This window comes from Xyrauchen texanus, chromosome 1, assembly GCF_025860055.1.
Source record: "Xyrauchen texanus isolate HMW12.3.18 chromosome 1, RBS_HiC_50CHRs, whole genome shotgun sequence".
Classification (NCBI taxonomy): Eukaryota; Metazoa; Chordata; class Actinopteri; order Cypriniformes; family Catostomidae; genus Xyrauchen; species Xyrauchen texanus.
In genome coordinates, this window is record NC_068276.1 from 12,961,398 (window position 1) to 12,978,855 (window position 17,458).

Below are 17,458 nucleotides of genomic sequence, written 5' to 3' on the forward strand. Positions count from 1 at the left end.
GAACAGTGTGCATGCACCTGAAATAGACAAACTCGTTAATTGGAAGAGAATGTTGCCTCCTGTTGTGTCAGATTTACAAAATCAATTAATATACAATTTGCAAGTTTTATTGGAAACAAAGTCTTAGACTTTGCACAACCAACATGAGTTAAAAACGATTACATCTACTTGGCTCAATAAGCCATTCACAAGCAATGCCATCTAAAATAAAATAGAGTAAGAGACTGATTATTTCTTGGTCAAGGAATGGAATTATTTATTTGACATGCTAATTACTACATTTATTTTCTACACATTACGATGTGTAGAAAACTTTCTTATGATACACCTCAGGCCACAGTTTTTCAAGGCATTCACAACCAATCTTTGAAACAAATGTCACTTTGCGTTTATGTACAGAGGTATGTATGTATGTTCTGTAACATTTCCATCTCTCTTAAGATTACCTTTCATGCAACCACTGTATCAAAACAGTAGTATTTTACTTTTCTCCATAGTTTCTATAAAACATTCTAATAATTTTATATTCAAAATCAACAAAAAGTTTGGTGAAAATCAGAGTCTTCTACTATTGGTTTCGGGCAATTAAAGGGCCGTGTCTTCAGAACCAAACAGCTTGATTGCCGTCTCTTTGCCATCACACATGGGACCCGTCCCATCAAAGTCCGGTGGAAGGATTTCAGCACCAAAATCCCTTAAGTAGCCATTCAGCTCATCGGCATATACAAAAACCTAAGACGAAATAAAAACAGCTTAGCTTTTCTAAGCTAAAAACAGATTTAAGCCAAAATCCAAAACATATTTTAATCTCCCAATTGTTTTGGAGGCTTTTCAGAATAGTGAATCACCCCATTTAAAGTCACTTGAATTCTTCTTATTACCCTCCACTCACCCTCTCCAGCAGTTTACTCTTCATGAAGGGCTTCACTACATTATAGGTGGTTGTGAAGTACCAGGGCTGGTGGATCACATACACTGCCTTGAACCGTGCTGGGAAAGAGTCCTGTATTCACAAAGAAAGCACACTGTTCATATAAGCCAGCATTATGAATAATTGTCTAATTTATCCACACATTGTTTTAATGTTGTTACAGAGTGGTATTCATTGCTAGATCGGTGCTGTTTGTTTACTTTATTGAACTTGTGTTGCTTAAACGTGTGTTGTGGTGTGTGTGCTATATTGTTTTGACTTGTCCCATAGTATTTGCTTCTAGTTTTAGAGCTGGTTAACCAGTGTGTGTAAAACTATAATTGTTTTAGTGTCTGAAAACAGTGCTTCATTTGTTTTAGAGTATTATTTATTGCTAAAGTGCTGCATCATTTATTTGCGGAAGTCGCGTTTGTTCCTGCGCTTGGCACCTCGCACAACCCTTAGTTTCGGTTGACCACGTGACTAGCTTTGTTGTGCTAAGTAGTATTAAGGCCTGCTTTTTTTCCACTGAACGGCTCATTAAAATTGTGTACATAGTTGACTGAATGCAGACGTGGAAGCGGCAGCGGAAGTGGTAGCCCTCATATAAAGCCCTCATTGTGGTAAGACCTTTTTGTGTAAAGACCAGCGAATCTTCCTTTGCGAGTCCACTGAGCAAGGACAACGACAAGGTGCCACTCACCATAGTACTTAAGTATCTTTTAATTTGATATCTTTACTTATTTTCCCTCTACATACTAACATGTCTAATTCATGAATAACACATGCCTTCAAGCACATCCCTGTTATCTGTTATAACCGTTTACACAATATAAATGCAAGACCAAACGCAACCCACACAACCTATGGCCACTTTGCACTTCAGCACCTGCTCTGCTCTCATTCTCAGTGGGACTGTGGAACTGCCAGTTTGCTGTGAACAAAGCTGACTTCATTCCACCCTTTGCCACACAGTCCACCCTCAGCATCCTGGCACTGATGGAGACATGGATAAGTCCAGAGGATACAGCAACACCTGCTGCACTCTCCAACAACTTTTCCTTCTCTCACACCCCTCGACAACTGGACTTTTTAACCACAGGCTTCACTATGTAACAATACATCTTTTTAATTCCATGCCATTACTGCAATGCATCCCACAAATACATGTCGTTGACATCTATCGCCCTCCAGGTTAGCTGACAAACTTTCTTGAGAAGTTGGATGTCCTGCTGTCCTCCTTGCCAGAGGATGGTAGGGCACTTGTGGTTCTTGGCGATTTCAACATATACCAAGACAAGACCCAGGCCACTGAACTGAATACTCTTCTGGCCTCATTTGACTTAGAAAGACTACACACCACAGCAACTCACAGATCGGGCAACCAGCTGGACCTAATTTTTACACGTAACTGTAACACCTCAAATATTCTTGTTACACATTTACATGTCTCTGATCACTACTTTGTTCAATTCAACATAACTCTCCCATCTACATTAAAACAGCCTCCACCTTTGGTTTCCTTTTGCCATAACCTATACTAGGGAGTCATTTCACACCACTCTGAATAAGAAATAATCTGTGAAAAGTTAGATCCATGGCCACTGAAGAGTGGGCTGCACTTGCGCCGGTAGAGGGAAAACTTATGCTAATGCTTATTTGATGGGAAAGCATGTAGGCAATGTTTCGGGGACATAACTCTAGAGAAGAAAAAATTTATATTAGTGACATTTAGAAACAATAATGTGACCAACAGCATACAATTATCTAACAATAAAGGAGGACTGCAAAGAGGGCTTCCTGGGAAATACAGCTTTAAAAACAACAGCATACAATTATCTGAAAGAAATAATAGCTTTAGATCTGCACTGCAAATGGACTTGCAATCATTATTCACTTGTGGCCATTCGCTCCTAAGGAGTACTATATGACCACCACCTGCTATACAATATATGTCTTGATGTGACTGCATTGCAGTAGTTTTGTAAGGAGATACTCCGTTCTACCCTCATAAAATCAGAGATCGAGAGAGAAAGCGAGAGGCCGCTGAAGAGCCACTAAGAGGAAACACCTGTGCACTAGAACAGGATTTAAACAATCAAGCATGTGGGAATAAAATGTAGACAGATCATTTGAAAGGCCCTGTGCACGGCCATATGAAGCGATAGCACTGGCATATGTCGAAGCAGTGGCTGGTTTCGGAGGCAGCCTCAATGCAATAGGATCTGCTTCGGCAAGTAATTATTAAAAATGAAGTAAGGCAGGGTAGAAAACCACAGTTAAATTGGCGGCCGCCATTATCACGATGTATGCAAAATAGTGAGCTGCTACAGCAGCTTTGGTTGAATAACATAATGATTTGGATAAAATAGCTTATCAGATAAGGAGGACGAATGTTTCAAGCAGTGGGTTAAGACATTGCGTGGATCTTTCGAGGGTGGGTGGGGCCAAATGCTGGAAACATCTGAGACAGAAGAGAGGTAAATGGCTGCTTATATACTCTGTCTGTTAATTGAATGATTAGATGGACTCGCTCCTCCCGAAATTACGATTAGGAACTTCAATTTAAGCAGGCTCGAGTAACCCAGCTGCTGAAAAAACCTTAACCCCACACAGATAGAATATTACAGACCAGTCTCGCTGATCCCATTCATGACAAAAACACTTGAAAGGGCAGTTTTCAATCAAATCTCTGCCTGTCTCTCACAGAACAAGCTGCTGGATGACAATCACTCAGGCATCAAAAGTGGACACTCCAACAAGACTGGCCTGCTCTCTAAGTCGCTGAGACAGGCGAAAGCTGAATCCAGATCATCCATTCTGATTCTGCTGGACCTTTCTGCAGCCTTTGACACAGTCAGCCATCAGGTCCTACTCTCCACCCTCTACTCTGTGCATCACAGGAACTGGTCTAACTCCTATCTCTCAGGTAGGTCCTTTAAGGTAGCCTGGAGAGGTGAGGTATCCAAGCCTCATCAGTTACTTACTGGGGGACCTCAGGAATCAGAACCACTGCTACGCTGATGACATGCAAATCTAATTGTCTTTCCAGCCCAACGACACCACAGTGACCACTCAAATCGCTGCCTGCCTGGCAGACATCTCGGACTGGATGAAGGAACACCACCTGCAACTCAACCCAGCCAAGACCGAACTCCTTGTCTTTCCAGCCAACCCTGCTGTTGAACACAACATCACTGTGCAGCTGGGTACAATTACAGTATTGCCTTCCAAAACAGTCACAACTCTAGGGGTAACCATCGATAACAAGCTAAATTTCACAGACCACATCTCAAAGACTGCATGATCATGTAGATTTACACTCTACAATATCAGGAAGATAAGACCCTTCCTCTCTGAATATGCCACACAACTGCTTGTTCAGTCACTTTTCATAACTAGACTGGACTACTGTAACTCTCTCATTGCAGGCATCCCTGCAACTGCAATTAGACCTTTGCAAATTATCCAGAATGCAGCAGCACGTCTGGTCTTTAATGAACCAAAGAGAGCACAAGCATACCTAAAATAATTTCTGCAGAACAACACGCCCACCAGAAGCCTGCGGTCGGATAAGGAATGTCGCCTTATCGTACCAACACAAAGAGGCACCAAAACACTTTCCCGGACTTTCAGTTTCATCATACCATGTTGGTGGAATGACCTTCTTCAAAAAACGACTTAAAACACATCTTATTCATGAGCACTTAACCAGTCACTAAAAAAAACAAGAACTCTTGTTGCAATTTAATCTGTTTTGGATACTATTCTGATGCTAGTGAAACTTTGTAGTATGGCACTTTTCATACTACATACCACTGTCCCCTTAAGATTCAACTTTATTGTAATTGTGCATAGTACAGGTACAGAGTCAATGAAATGCAGTTGTTTTCGCATATCCCAACTAAGTTGGGGTCAGAGTGCAGGGTCAGCCATGAAACAGCGCCCCTGGAGCAGATAGAGTCAAGGGCCCAACAGTGGCATCTTGGCAGTGCTGGGGCTTGAACCCCCAACCTTTCGGTCAGTAACCCAGAGCCTTAACCACTCTTTTGTAAGTCGCTTTGGATAAAAGCGTCTGCCAAATGAATAAATGTAAATGTAAGTATTTAGCTTTGTGTTTGACAACTGTTTGGAGACATCATAGATTTATAAGAAATTATTCTTTTTTAAAGACGTAGTATTAGGAATCTGCAACAATAGAGTGCAACTGTAGGGTATGGGGAATACACATCCCCTTATTTTTTTTCCATAGAGAAGAGATTTTTAACGAATGCATAAACCTTTTAAGATAAACCTACTGTTAGCTCATAGATTAAGCGATGGTACTTTATATGCTTTTGTAGAAGTTTAAACTTTTTTTTTTTAAATGTCTAGAAAAGCCAAATTCCCAGTGAAGAACTACACTACCCATAATCATGAAGAGAGATCCACCAATCAGAGAAGCTGCTGTTACCATGGAAACAGAATTTATGCCCAAAGAGCATAGTTTTTTGTTCAAATGCTGTACTGTTGTGATTCATCTCAAAGTTGGTTGGTGTGTTTCATGGCTTAGAACTATTTATTGATTTTTTTTTTATTAATGAAATTAATTGGAAAAAATACTTTCAGAACCAAAGTCGTTGAAAAAGTGTGCAGTCACTGTCGCACTCTATTATAGCCGATTATAATATTATAACTCCTATTATAGAATCTCATTTAAAAAAAAATGGAATCCTTCATATTCACTAAAATATTTGACCGTAAATAATCGTAATACTTTGCACACCACCTGCTTCCCGGTAAACAACCTACATTATTTATTAAGCTTTATAATTTTTAACAAACATGCTAGGACAACACTTACCTGTAACATGTCTACCATTTTCTTCAGCTCTGTGTGTTTGATGCCAGACGCATGCTGCATGGTAAAGCCCTTGAAATTCTCAATGAGGACAAAACCGTTGATTTGGGTCTCTTCATTTTCCAAAAGCTTCTCAAGGATTACGCAGTATGCACGAAGAGTCTGTTAAAAAAATAATTATAATAATAGTTTGATGTGATACACCAGCTTAGCAGAGGAAACCACCATATGAAAACACATTTGCACAGGCTGTGGGCTCGCTATGCGCAATGACCGTGCGCTACATCTTATCCAATTTACGTGAGCATGCTAACTCTAAGTGCACTTATCTTGCCAACACAAGCAGTGGGTGAGAGTGTTTGCGCTGCAGGTGTATGTGTGTAAACTGTGAGTGCATTGTACGTTAATGTAGTGGCGCAAAGCTCAATTTGCTATTTTCCTGAGAAATAGATAATTGCGATAAGACGCTTCAAAAGCATGTCTGTTTCCGGAGCAAAGTCTAAATTCAGTTCCTGCATTTACAGTTTGGAGATTCCACCAGCAGGTGGTAATACAGTTCATGTCCAAACTTTATATAATATAGTGGAACATTAAATTATGTCCCTGATGATCATTGTTGTAGCTGTCTTATTAAACAAATATTTATGAGATTTATGTTCTATCTATATAACTATCTATAGGTCATGGTTTATTATTATTATTATTATGATTATTATTATTATCATATTTGCAATTGTATTTATGATCCAATTTGTATTGGTTTTCTACCTGTTGTCTTAAGAGTGATTTTTAAGTTACTGCAAAAGCTGCTGGTGAAAGAAGTTGGAGAGGATAAAATGTTTGGATTTGTTATGAGTTTTTGAACACTTCGTTATTCTGATTATATTTTCGTTTCGTTTGAAGTGTAATTTGAAATATGTTTGGTGTATTTTTTTTTTTTTTTTGTGTTTCAATAAATTGTGAAGTGCATGCCTATACAATCACTGTCAATACTAGCCATGATTTGTGTGTCGGTACATACAAATTATCAATAATACTTAGGCCTACATATTATTATGGCGCGTACATCGAAATTCTGATGAGAATCACATTTTCATGCATATAAAAGGAATGTGTCATTGTCATAGAAATATGCCTGACATTCATCAATTTATCAGATTATCATTTTAACAATTGGATCTTGGAACTTCCGGGTGAACGCTGGCGCTATTAGCTGCCGCTGCTCAGGGAGGGAATTTTAAAACTTTTAGTACTTTTAAAGCTTCCTGCACTTATAATTGCATGGATGCATCTATGAACTGTTTTTTAACAATTTTAAGGAGTCACTCTGACCTGTGTATCCACGCTGATTCGGCGGGTTTGTACGCTGGATTGATCTACTTGATGCTTTCTGCGGTAGCCGGTTTGCCTGCCGGTTACTGACTGTTCTTCGTGGTACCTCTGGCACTTGGATCAACTATGAAGATCACCGAGCTACTGCTGCGGATGAACTACATCTGGGTCGTCCTTTCTGCTATATACCATTCTGTGGTATGGACGATGCTCCAGTATTCGGCGGCGGAACTTATTCAGCTCCGTTTGTGTCCTTAATCTTCCGTCTGCACCACATCTTCCCTTGGATATTGTGTATACCACGTCGGAAATATATACATCGTGGGTCTCGGCGGAGTTACAACATTGATGGCTCATGTCAAATACGGTCCATTTGCTCATCTAAACCACGCTCACCGAGGAGGCTCACACGGACTGTTGATCACAGTGCATTAACCAACCTGGCCAGATCGGTTGGCAACGATTCTGGTAAAAACAATTTTTCCTTTGGATTATTTAATATACGATCTCTCTCCAATAAAGGACCTCTGGTGTACGATCTACTTGTCTGACCGTGAGTTTAACTTTATCTGTCTAACTGAGACATGGCAGAAACCAGATTAGGCCTACTTTTTTCATCTAAACCAGTCTGTTCCCCCAGGATATAGTTATGTTTGTAAATCCCGTGATACGGGACGGGGAGGGGGGCTAGCAATACTTTATAAAGAGAAATTAAAAGTATCTCAGTTAACTTTGTCTATATATTCTTCTTTTGAAACAATTGCCTTAAAAATCAATGGTGCAATTCCTACCATCCTCACAACTATTTACCACCCTCCCAAGAGCAATAATGCCTTTTTAACTGAACTATCTGAACTTTTGACTTATCTATCTTCCATGTCTCCAAATGTAATCATTCTGGGTGATTTTAACATTCATATAGACAATGTCAGTAATGCATTTACATGTGAATTTTTATCATGTTTGGATTGCTTTGGTATGCAACAATTTAACTCACTGCCCACTCTTACTAAGGGGCATACTCTTGATCTTGTTTGCTGTTCTGGTATAACACCTTACAATTGTTCTGTTTCTGATTTGTCCATATCGGATCACCTGCTGGTGTCCTTTTGTGCCAAATTGGCAGTTTTTAAGGTAAACCTGTGTCGTCCGATCACATTTCGGAATATTAAGAACATTGATGTGCCTACTCTTGCTGATAAACTTGCCATTTTCTCCAGTAAATTGGATTTTTCTACTGTTGATGAACTAGTTACATACTACAATGATGGACTGAACATGATTTTAGATGAATTTGCACCTGTGAAAACTCGAACTGTTTCATTTGTACATTCAGCTCCTTGGTTTACACCTGAACTGCGTGAACTTAAAACTAAAGGCCGTAGGTTAGAGCGGTTGTACGCCAGGTCTGGCCTTACTGTTCATAAAGAAATGTATGCTGAACATATTCAGAATTATAAAAATGCACTGTCCAAGGCTAAATCTGATTACTACTCAAACATAATTGGAGATAACAATGGGAATTCCAGGTCCCCTTTCTTGGTGGTAAACAATATTCTGCAACCACCTGATTCTTTGCCATCTGATGTGTATTCCACTGACTTATGTGATCGTCTTTTGACTTTTTTTGCATCTAAGGTTGCAAATGTAAATCAGCAAAAGGCCTACTTACTGGTACTCTTCACAATGACTCCTGTCAATCTATCACTCACACACCTCCACACTCTGTTTTCTCTAACTTTACACTACCAACTACTTCAGAGATAGTGGGTCTGATAGGTAAATCTAAATCTTCGACTTGTCAGTTAGACCCTCTACCTACTCCTTTAGTGAAAGCTTGTTTACCAGCCCTGTCGCCATTGATTACTAAAATTGTTCATGCTTCACTTGTTTCTGGTTCTGTATCTCCACATCTTAAATTATTAAGATATTATTACTCCCACACTTAAGAAACCTGGGGGTGACCCATTTAATTTTGATCATTTTCGTCCAATATCAAATTTACCATTTATCTCTAAGGTAGTGGAAAAGTGTATTGCAGTTCAAATTCATGAACATCTTTCTAATAACAACTTGTATGAACCATTTCAATCTGGATTTCGTCCCCACCATAGCTCTGAGACTGCTCTTGTCAGAATAACCAGTGATTTATTGTTGGCAGCTGACTCTGGGCTTTTATCCATACTTGTCCTTCTAGACTTGAGCGCTGCCTTTGATACTGTCTCACATAAGATACTTCTTGACAGATTAACTTCTATTGGTATTACTGGCACTGCACTGTCTTGGATGCAGTCAGCGTATTCAATTAAAAGGTTTTCGATCAAGAACATCTACAGTCACCACTGGTGTTCCCCAGGGTTCTGTCTTGGGCCCGCTTCTTTTCATTATTTATATGCTCCCTCTTGGTTATATTTTGAGGAAATACGGGATTAATTTCCACTGTTATGCGGATGACACCCAACTTTACCTGTCTGCCAAACCCACTGGTTCATTTCCACCACCATTCTTGTCCAGCTGTTTAGCTGAAATTAAAGATTGGCTTTCAGCTAACTTCTTGAAGGTAAATGGCAACCAAACTGAGGCTTTGCTTGTTGGCAGTAGATCTGTTTTGTCTAAATCGAACTGTCTTTCTTTGTACATTGACAATACTGCAATCTGTCCTTCTTCAAAGGTTAAAAGTTTGGGTGTCATCATGGATAGCACACTATCCTTTGAAGCTCAAATTAATAATATCACACGGATTGCATACTTCCACTTGCGTAATATTAACCGTCTCCGTCCCTTTCTTTCAAATAATAATACTGCTGTTCTTATTCACACACTGGTCACTTCACGTATAGACTACTGTAATGCTCTTTTCACAGGTGTTTCCTCTAAATTGCTACATAAGCTTCAGTTGGTTCAGAATTCTGCAGCTCGTGTTCTATCTAGAACACCTTCTACTAAGCACACTTCTCCAGTTCTTCAGCAATTACACTGGCTTCCAGTAAAGTATAGAGTTGAATTCAAGATCCTGCTACTTACTTATAAGGCACTTCATAATCTTGCACCCCAATACCTTACACAACTTCTCCATGTTTACACTCCTTCACGTGCTCTCAGATCTTCATCTTCAATTTCTCTTGTGTTACCAAGGATTCGACTAACTACCATGGGTGCCAGATCCTTTAGTTATGCTGCCCCCCGCCTATGGAACTCTCTTCCCCTTGATATTCGCAATAGCGACTGCTTGTTGACTTTTAAAACGCGTCTGAAGACATATCTTTTTATACAAGCTTTCTTATAACATTTTGTATTGAGTTTTTAATGCACTTTATCTGTATGTGGCTTGTTTGTTGTGTGTATTGTCCTATGCAGTGACCTGTATATTGCTTGTGAGGTGACCTTGGGTGTTACGAAAGGCGCCATTAAATAAAATGCATTATTATTATTATTATCAAAGATGCAGTTAATGCACAACAGAATGCAATTTGATCTTCTTCAAATGAATTGCATACAGCCCATTTACACAACTAACTTCTTATGAATGTGCTATTTTTGTTTATACCACTGATGCTTGACAGTATATGGACTATATAAAACAACACAGATGCTGCAATAACCTGAGGAGAACCTCAGAATTAAATTGCCCTTGACCGAGACCATTAGTGCGTTGGATGCAATTTCGACAAACCTACTTGCATCTAAACGTAGCATGCTTGCACGAAAATACCAAAACTTTATTGCCATGCCCATTGACTTTGGGCAAATTACTTATGGCATAGTGCTGCGCTTAGCACCAGCACTAGGACTCTTAAAATAGGTCCCTATGTGTTTAATATATTTTTTTTAAGCTTAAGTGATCTCAAGAGATCTAGTGCTTTCATAAATCGACTTGACAAAACAGCAACTAGTCCAGGGCCCGTATTCACAAAGATTTTTATCTTACCACTAGGAGTTCTCCAAAGAGTTCCTAGCTAACATTTTTGGCTAAAAAGCTATTCACAAAATTGCTTGGAGTAAGTTTTACTAAGGAAATCTTAATTTAAGAGGAAGGTGGAGTTAACCTTGTTGCTATAGATGATGTCACATTTGTGTGCTCTTTTAAATCACCCAAAGTGATTGATAGACAAGGAAGCGCTATTTCTCAGCAAATTCCTCATAGACAGATAACAGAATATAAAAAATATAATATAAGATAGTAAGGTAAGATAAGAAAGTGGAAAATAGATATAAAAAAAGGTTATAAATAGACAGACAGACAGACAGACATTGCCTGTGGCCAGAGAGATCAATGTCAATATTATAATGTTTATAATATTATACTTGTTATATTATAAAAAATACATCCACTCAACTGTGATCCAGGCAATATGTTTTTAAAAGGTTTATGTCATAATAATATTCTAAAACATGGTTTTTAATGTGGATTGATAACAACTACTGTTTTTGTCTCCAGAGGCCATGTCTTCACACTCAAGAAAGCTCAACCCATTTTTTTATTGACACTGAACTTAGAGGAGCAGCAACAGCAGCAGCCATTACTGTGTTTGTTTACATCTGTGAGGGCCTCCAAATACAGGAGAGCATGTGTTTCCATGCTGTGTTTCCAGATTGGGCGATGAATTGTGCAGGGGAAAATTTGCTTTTTGCTCTCGGTACCTCCGCGAAACCTCTCCATTCCTGCCGCCTCTGGTGTTTCGGGAGTTAGAGGCTTCCAACGAAAAGTTGTGTGTATCGTTGCTTCCTGCCTTGGTCCAGGACACGGAACACCCAACATCCCCTCAACAGGAAGTGTCAAAATGAATAACCATCTCAGAGAACCTGGCAGCGTGGAAACTTCTGCCAGGTATTTCTATGTGGGTCCTAAGAACAGTAGAAAAAGGATACAGAATTCAATTCGCTCGCAGGCATGTCTACTGTGGAAAGAACTGCAAAATCTCTTGGTCAAAGGGGCCATAGAACGTGTTCGCTTTTGGGGGAGAAGCCTTCCAGTATCGTGTCCTTCCATTCGGCCTAGTCCTATCACCCCGCACATTCACGAAATGCATGGATGCAGCACTGGCTCCTTTGTGACTCTGGGCCATCCGCATTCTGAATTACATAGATGACTGGCTGGTACTAGCACAGTCTCAAGAACTGGCAGTTCAGCACAGGGATATTGTCTTAGCTCATCTGGTCTCTCTGGGTCTGAGACTCAATGTCAAAAAGAGCATTCTCTCTCCCACTCAGGAAATCACCTATCTGGGGGTTATATGGAATTCGATCACGATGCGGGCACAATTGTTTCCCGTTCGAATCATGTCCATTCAGAACACCCTGAGCAAAGTCAGGCTATGTCAAGGTTGCACTGTTCGTCAGTATCAACGAATGCTAGGTCTCATGGCGTCTGCGTCCACGGTGATCCCTTTGGGCCTTCTGCACATGAGACCATTTCAGTTGTGGCTAAAAGCCAGGTTATTTCATCCAAGGGCCAGTCCCCTAAGGCAAATAAGTGTTACGCGCAGCGCGCTTCGTTACCTTTCTATGTGGTTCAGACCCTGGTTTCTTACTTTGGGTCCCACTCTAGGTGCCTCTTGTCATTGCAGGTTGCTAATGACAGACGCCTCCCTGACGGGCTGGGTAGCGGTCTTAAGTGGTCGTCCAGCTCAAGGGGAAAGGAGGGTCATCAGCTCAATTGTCACATTAACTGTCTCGAGTTGATGGCTGTATTTCTGGCCCTGAAATACTTCCTCCAGGGGCTGTCATGTCTTGGTGTGGGTGGACAACACAGCGGTAGTCTCTTACATAAACCATCAAGGAGGTCTACGTTCACGCCAGCTGAACAGACTGGCATGGCAGATTCTCCTTTGGGCCCAGGGCAAGCTCCTGTTAATCAGAGCAGCTTGTATCCCTGGATGCCTGAATGGGAGCAGATTTACTGTCCAGACAGAAAATACAGATGGGGAAGTGGAAACTCCACCCTGAGGTAGTGGAACAAATCTGGTTGGGATTTTACAAGTGCAAAAGTGGACCTCTTCGCTTCCTAACAGACAATGTCCCCTCTACTTCTCTCTGAGTCACCCATTCATTTGTGTAGCCATGCGACTGTTGCCTCCTGCTAGGAACAGGACCTCTTCTTGGGACTTAGCAATAGTCCTTGAGGGTCTGGTTGAGACCCCCTTCGAACCTCTAAAGTCAGCGTCTGGCAGACTTCTGACTCTCAAGATGGTTTCAAATGGTGATTACCTCTCAAGAGAATTGGGGACATACAGGCTCTGTCTGTTTTGCCAGCCTGTTTAGAGTTTGCCCCAGGAATGACCAAAGCAATTTTGCACCCTCATCCTGACTACCCGTCTGAGGTGCCTTTCTCGACCTTAAACCTGCTCACTTTCGAAGCCTGCTGCTCCCCGCCGTTTACAACGCCTGAGCAGGAAAGACTTCACAGACTTTGTCCAGTCTGTGCCCTTCAGACTTATGTCCACCGCACTAGCTAGTGGCAACAATTTTTTGCCATGGGGGCCGCGCTTCATTGCCACACTGGGATGCCCCAGGACTGCTGTTCAGACAAAATTCCTGCCTGTGACACATCTATTTATAGCCCTGCCGCAGGTGCATCCAATGATTACACCGGCAGAGACTATAAATTCCGGTCAATGTTCATTGAAGTTTTGCACACATATTCACAGCTGGTCACACCTAAAGCTGTTCCCAAAAGCTTTTCAGCACAGCATCTCGTTCTGCTTTTTTCAGGGAACAATGGTTACACTTAAGTAACCCGAGACGTTATTAGAAGAAATGGTGATGTTTCAAAGTGGAAAACACTCGACTGAGTCATTTTGCAATCATCTGATTTAACATAATAACAATGAAATCCACAGGTTAAAACATCATATAATGTTTAGTTATTATTTCAATATAGCAAAATGGTGAATATAATTTACAAATCACACTTTTTTTTTTTATTATAATTTTTCATACTGTCCCAACTTTTTCGAAATTGGGATTTTTCAAGTCTTAAAATTATGAGTGACACACCCCTAATTTTTAAGAGTTGCTCCTAAAAGCTACTTTTAGCCTTATTCATTTTTGGTGAATATGGACCCAGATCTTTTGTATTAGCTCTGTTAGCATTTTAGCCTAGCTAAGCTAAACAGTCATGATGACAGTCAGACAAGTGGGTAATTTACCAGTATGTAAGATTAAATGAAATTCAGTAATGAACTACCGCCAGTATTCTTAAAACATTAGTGGCCCAAATGTTTTGAAAAAGGCTTAACTTAAAAATTAAAGCTTAAAGGAATAGTTAATTGAAATATGATTATTCATCCTTTACTCATCTTTTAATCCGAACATAAAAAAGGAGATATTTTGCAGGATGTCCAAAATGCTAATTTCCACACAGTGAAAGTGGATAGGGACAAGGGGCGGCTGTGTTCACCATTAATTTTCACTGCATGTAAAAGTGAAACAGCTTTGACATTCTGTTTAAATATCTGCTTATATTTAGGAAGAAAGAAAATCATATGGGTTTGGAATGACAAGAGGAATAAAGAAAGTCAAATGGGTCTTGAACCACATGAGTGCATGTAAATGATGACATAATTATCCATTTTCGAGTGAACTATTATCCACCCTTTAACCATCAATCAGTTAAAATATCTGAGCTATTATTTTGGGCAGGTTCTTAAAAAGTTGTTTGTTCTTTTGGACAATGTTCGGAAATTAGGTTATGAACAAATACAATGCATACTTCATCAAAAGTAACCTCCTCTAGATCCCAGTTCTCAATGTTGAAGAGCAGTACCACACGGCCGTACTTGTCCCTGGTGGAGAGGATTCGTGGGTAACCAGCTTCAATGGTACGGCGTACTGCCTCTGGGGTTAAATTCTCGAACAACTCAGGGTAGTCTCGCCTAAAACGCACATAACCTGTCAGATATGAATAAAAACATATTATTCACCATTTAGAACACTTATCCCAACAATTGTAACTTTTTTTTAACAACACCTGGCCAATTAATTGCTCTTTTGCAGATTTGGTCCTGGCTCTCATGTCATTGAAAGGTTCAGTCAAGTTGTGCAAGTGTGGCTGGCATGTTTCTGTGGGCTGTGCATTTCCAGAAGAAATTTCAAGGTCTACGATTTGTGTGAAATATGCAGAACATAAAAGCACAGTCTCCCAGTTCTCAGCAATCACTCAGCCCTGTGAAAAAATAACCTGCCCTATTTGTGCACAAAGGGTCTCTTTGAAAGTTTATAGAAAGCCCCAATTAAAGAAGATCATTTTTCTCATTCCCAGCAATGAGAGGGACCAGAGGATGCATAAAAGAATACAAAGCATGGCCACAATCTGTTACATGGTTGCAGGGAAGTGATGGGGTGACAATTTTTCATAGGAAAAATCCTACAACTTTGCAGGTGTCATTTTTAAATAATAACAAATACAAAATAACTAAAAGGGTATAGTGGCTAAATCTCTTAACCTTTCATGAGCTCATGTGCTCTTGTCACGTCAAACTTGCGAGCACGTATGAGCCTCAGCAGGAGGGAGTCTGGTTTGTCCCCAAATTTTTCCAGCACAGCGCTGGTGAGATCATCCCCTTCACTTGCCTTGTCTTTCATCATGACCCTCAGTTCTTTTACAGAAGACACCTTCTTTTCCTCAGTCTCATTCAATTTATCTTTAGCCTGTGATGGAGGATGATGAAATATTGACATTTTTATATCGGGCAAACGCTTTTATCCAGCACATTCAAGGTATAGGCCTATATTTTATCTGAAAGTGTATTCATTGGCCGGGGAATGACATTTATGAGCTTAGCATTGCTAATTTTCTATCAACTGAGTAACATTACAATAATATGATTAAAAGTGTTACAGAGGAGTAAAATAATTTTACCAACAGCGGTGAGCCATTGTCAGTTTATTATGCTGTATTGAAGCCAATAGTAACTACATTGATTTGCGATACCTTCTGTTTTGTGTGGTCCTGAAGTTTCTTACAAGGCCCGTAGACTGGCCCATGATCCTTAGCGGTCAGATGCTCAAGCTTGGCACGTAATGCCTGCTCCTCCTCAGACACCATGCGGAATGTTCCGGTCTAATGGATGGAACAAAGCATTATATTGGGCTAATCCTGTGTCTATATGGTCCAACTGTGGAGACAGACCCCCAGCTCTCAGTAAACCACTGATTATTTAATAATCCCTATCACATGACCCACCAGAACACCTTGAGAAACAACAGATTAGGTCATCCTACTGAGTGCATTTAACAATAGAGGTTAATGCAGTCTTTTAACTGCCTACAATGGAAATAGTTGCTGTTTTTAGAAGATGATAAATATACTTACAGCAGCCATGATGCCCAGATCCTCTATTGGCGGACACAAAAGAGAAAATATGTTTCATTGTATGTGTTTAGTGTAATCATAATATTCACTGAATTAGACGAAAATATGATAATAATTTGTAAAATTGTCTCCCTTTTACATGCAGTTTCATTCTTGTCAAAATAAAGCAAGCTATTAATGTGAGAGGGGTCATGGGAAAAGCTTGAAAAAATCCTGATTCCTCATGACCAGGAAGATCTTTGCTGAGCTCATTGCATTGATAGATAGATGGAAAATTAATATATATATATATATATATATATATATAGGCATAAAAAACTAGCTTTTAATATTAAAATGGCAAACAAAATGTGAGAACAATAATTTGCATGATCAAAGACACTTTAATTGAGTAGTTCCTGGAGTGACATTCACTTACTATGAAAAATGTAGGCAAAAATTGGATGTATGTATTTTTGAGAAAGCACAATAATGATATATTGCATATTGCATAATACATAAAACTTAATTCGATTTTTTTTTCTGAACATCGCTTAAATACCGTTAAGCCTTGTGCTTTATTAAAGAGCAACAGTGGGTTTCTTTCTAAATAACTGCAGTTGACAACAACTGAATCTTCTACCAATAAAAAAAACTTAAAATCTACATTTGCTAACTTAAAGCACATAAAGCTGATTGCAAGTACCAGTCAATTCATAAATCCAACCCCAGCATCCTCATAGGTTGTAATCTTCCAAACAGAACAAGTGTGTTACTTTAATAATACTCAGACTGTGACTTACCTCAGCTGAGGGAGATTCAGAAGTGCTGTGCTGGAGAGACAGAGCTCAAAATCTCTCTGGAGGAGAGAAGAGGCGCGATGTGGGGGTGCAGGCGGGCAGAATGAGGTGAGGTGCTGCTTACGTCAGATTAACATGTCAAACTGTATAACTCACAACAGATTCATCTACTCTACAAAATAAACATTCATGAGGGGCAGGGCTGAGGAGGATCAACAACAACATCATCAGTTTGGAAATAATTTGTATTTGTATGTGTGAGAAAGAGAAAGACATGTCTAAAT

At 39.8% G+C, this 17,458-nt stretch overlaps 1 protein-coding gene across 1 annotated transcript; it reads right to left on the reverse strand.

Moving 5' to 3' along the window:
- Positions 1–482: 482 nt before the first annotated feature.
- LOC127651467 (retinaldehyde-binding protein 1-like) lies at positions 483–17,210 on the reverse strand. Its single transcript, XM_052137313.1, has 8 exons — positions 17,178–17,210; positions 16,396–16,418; positions 16,015–16,143; positions 15,527–15,731; positions 14,794–14,972; positions 5,754–5,912; positions 893–1,003; positions 483–732 (listed from the first exon to the last, which is right to left on the reverse strand). The coding sequence occupies exons 2-8, from the start codon at positions 16,402–16,404 to the stop codon at positions 586–588; spliced, it is 939 nt and encodes a 312-aa protein (XP_051993273.1). The 5' UTR covers positions 16,405–16,418; positions 17,178–17,210; the 3' UTR covers positions 483–585.
- Positions 17,211–17,458: the final 248 nt, after the last annotated feature.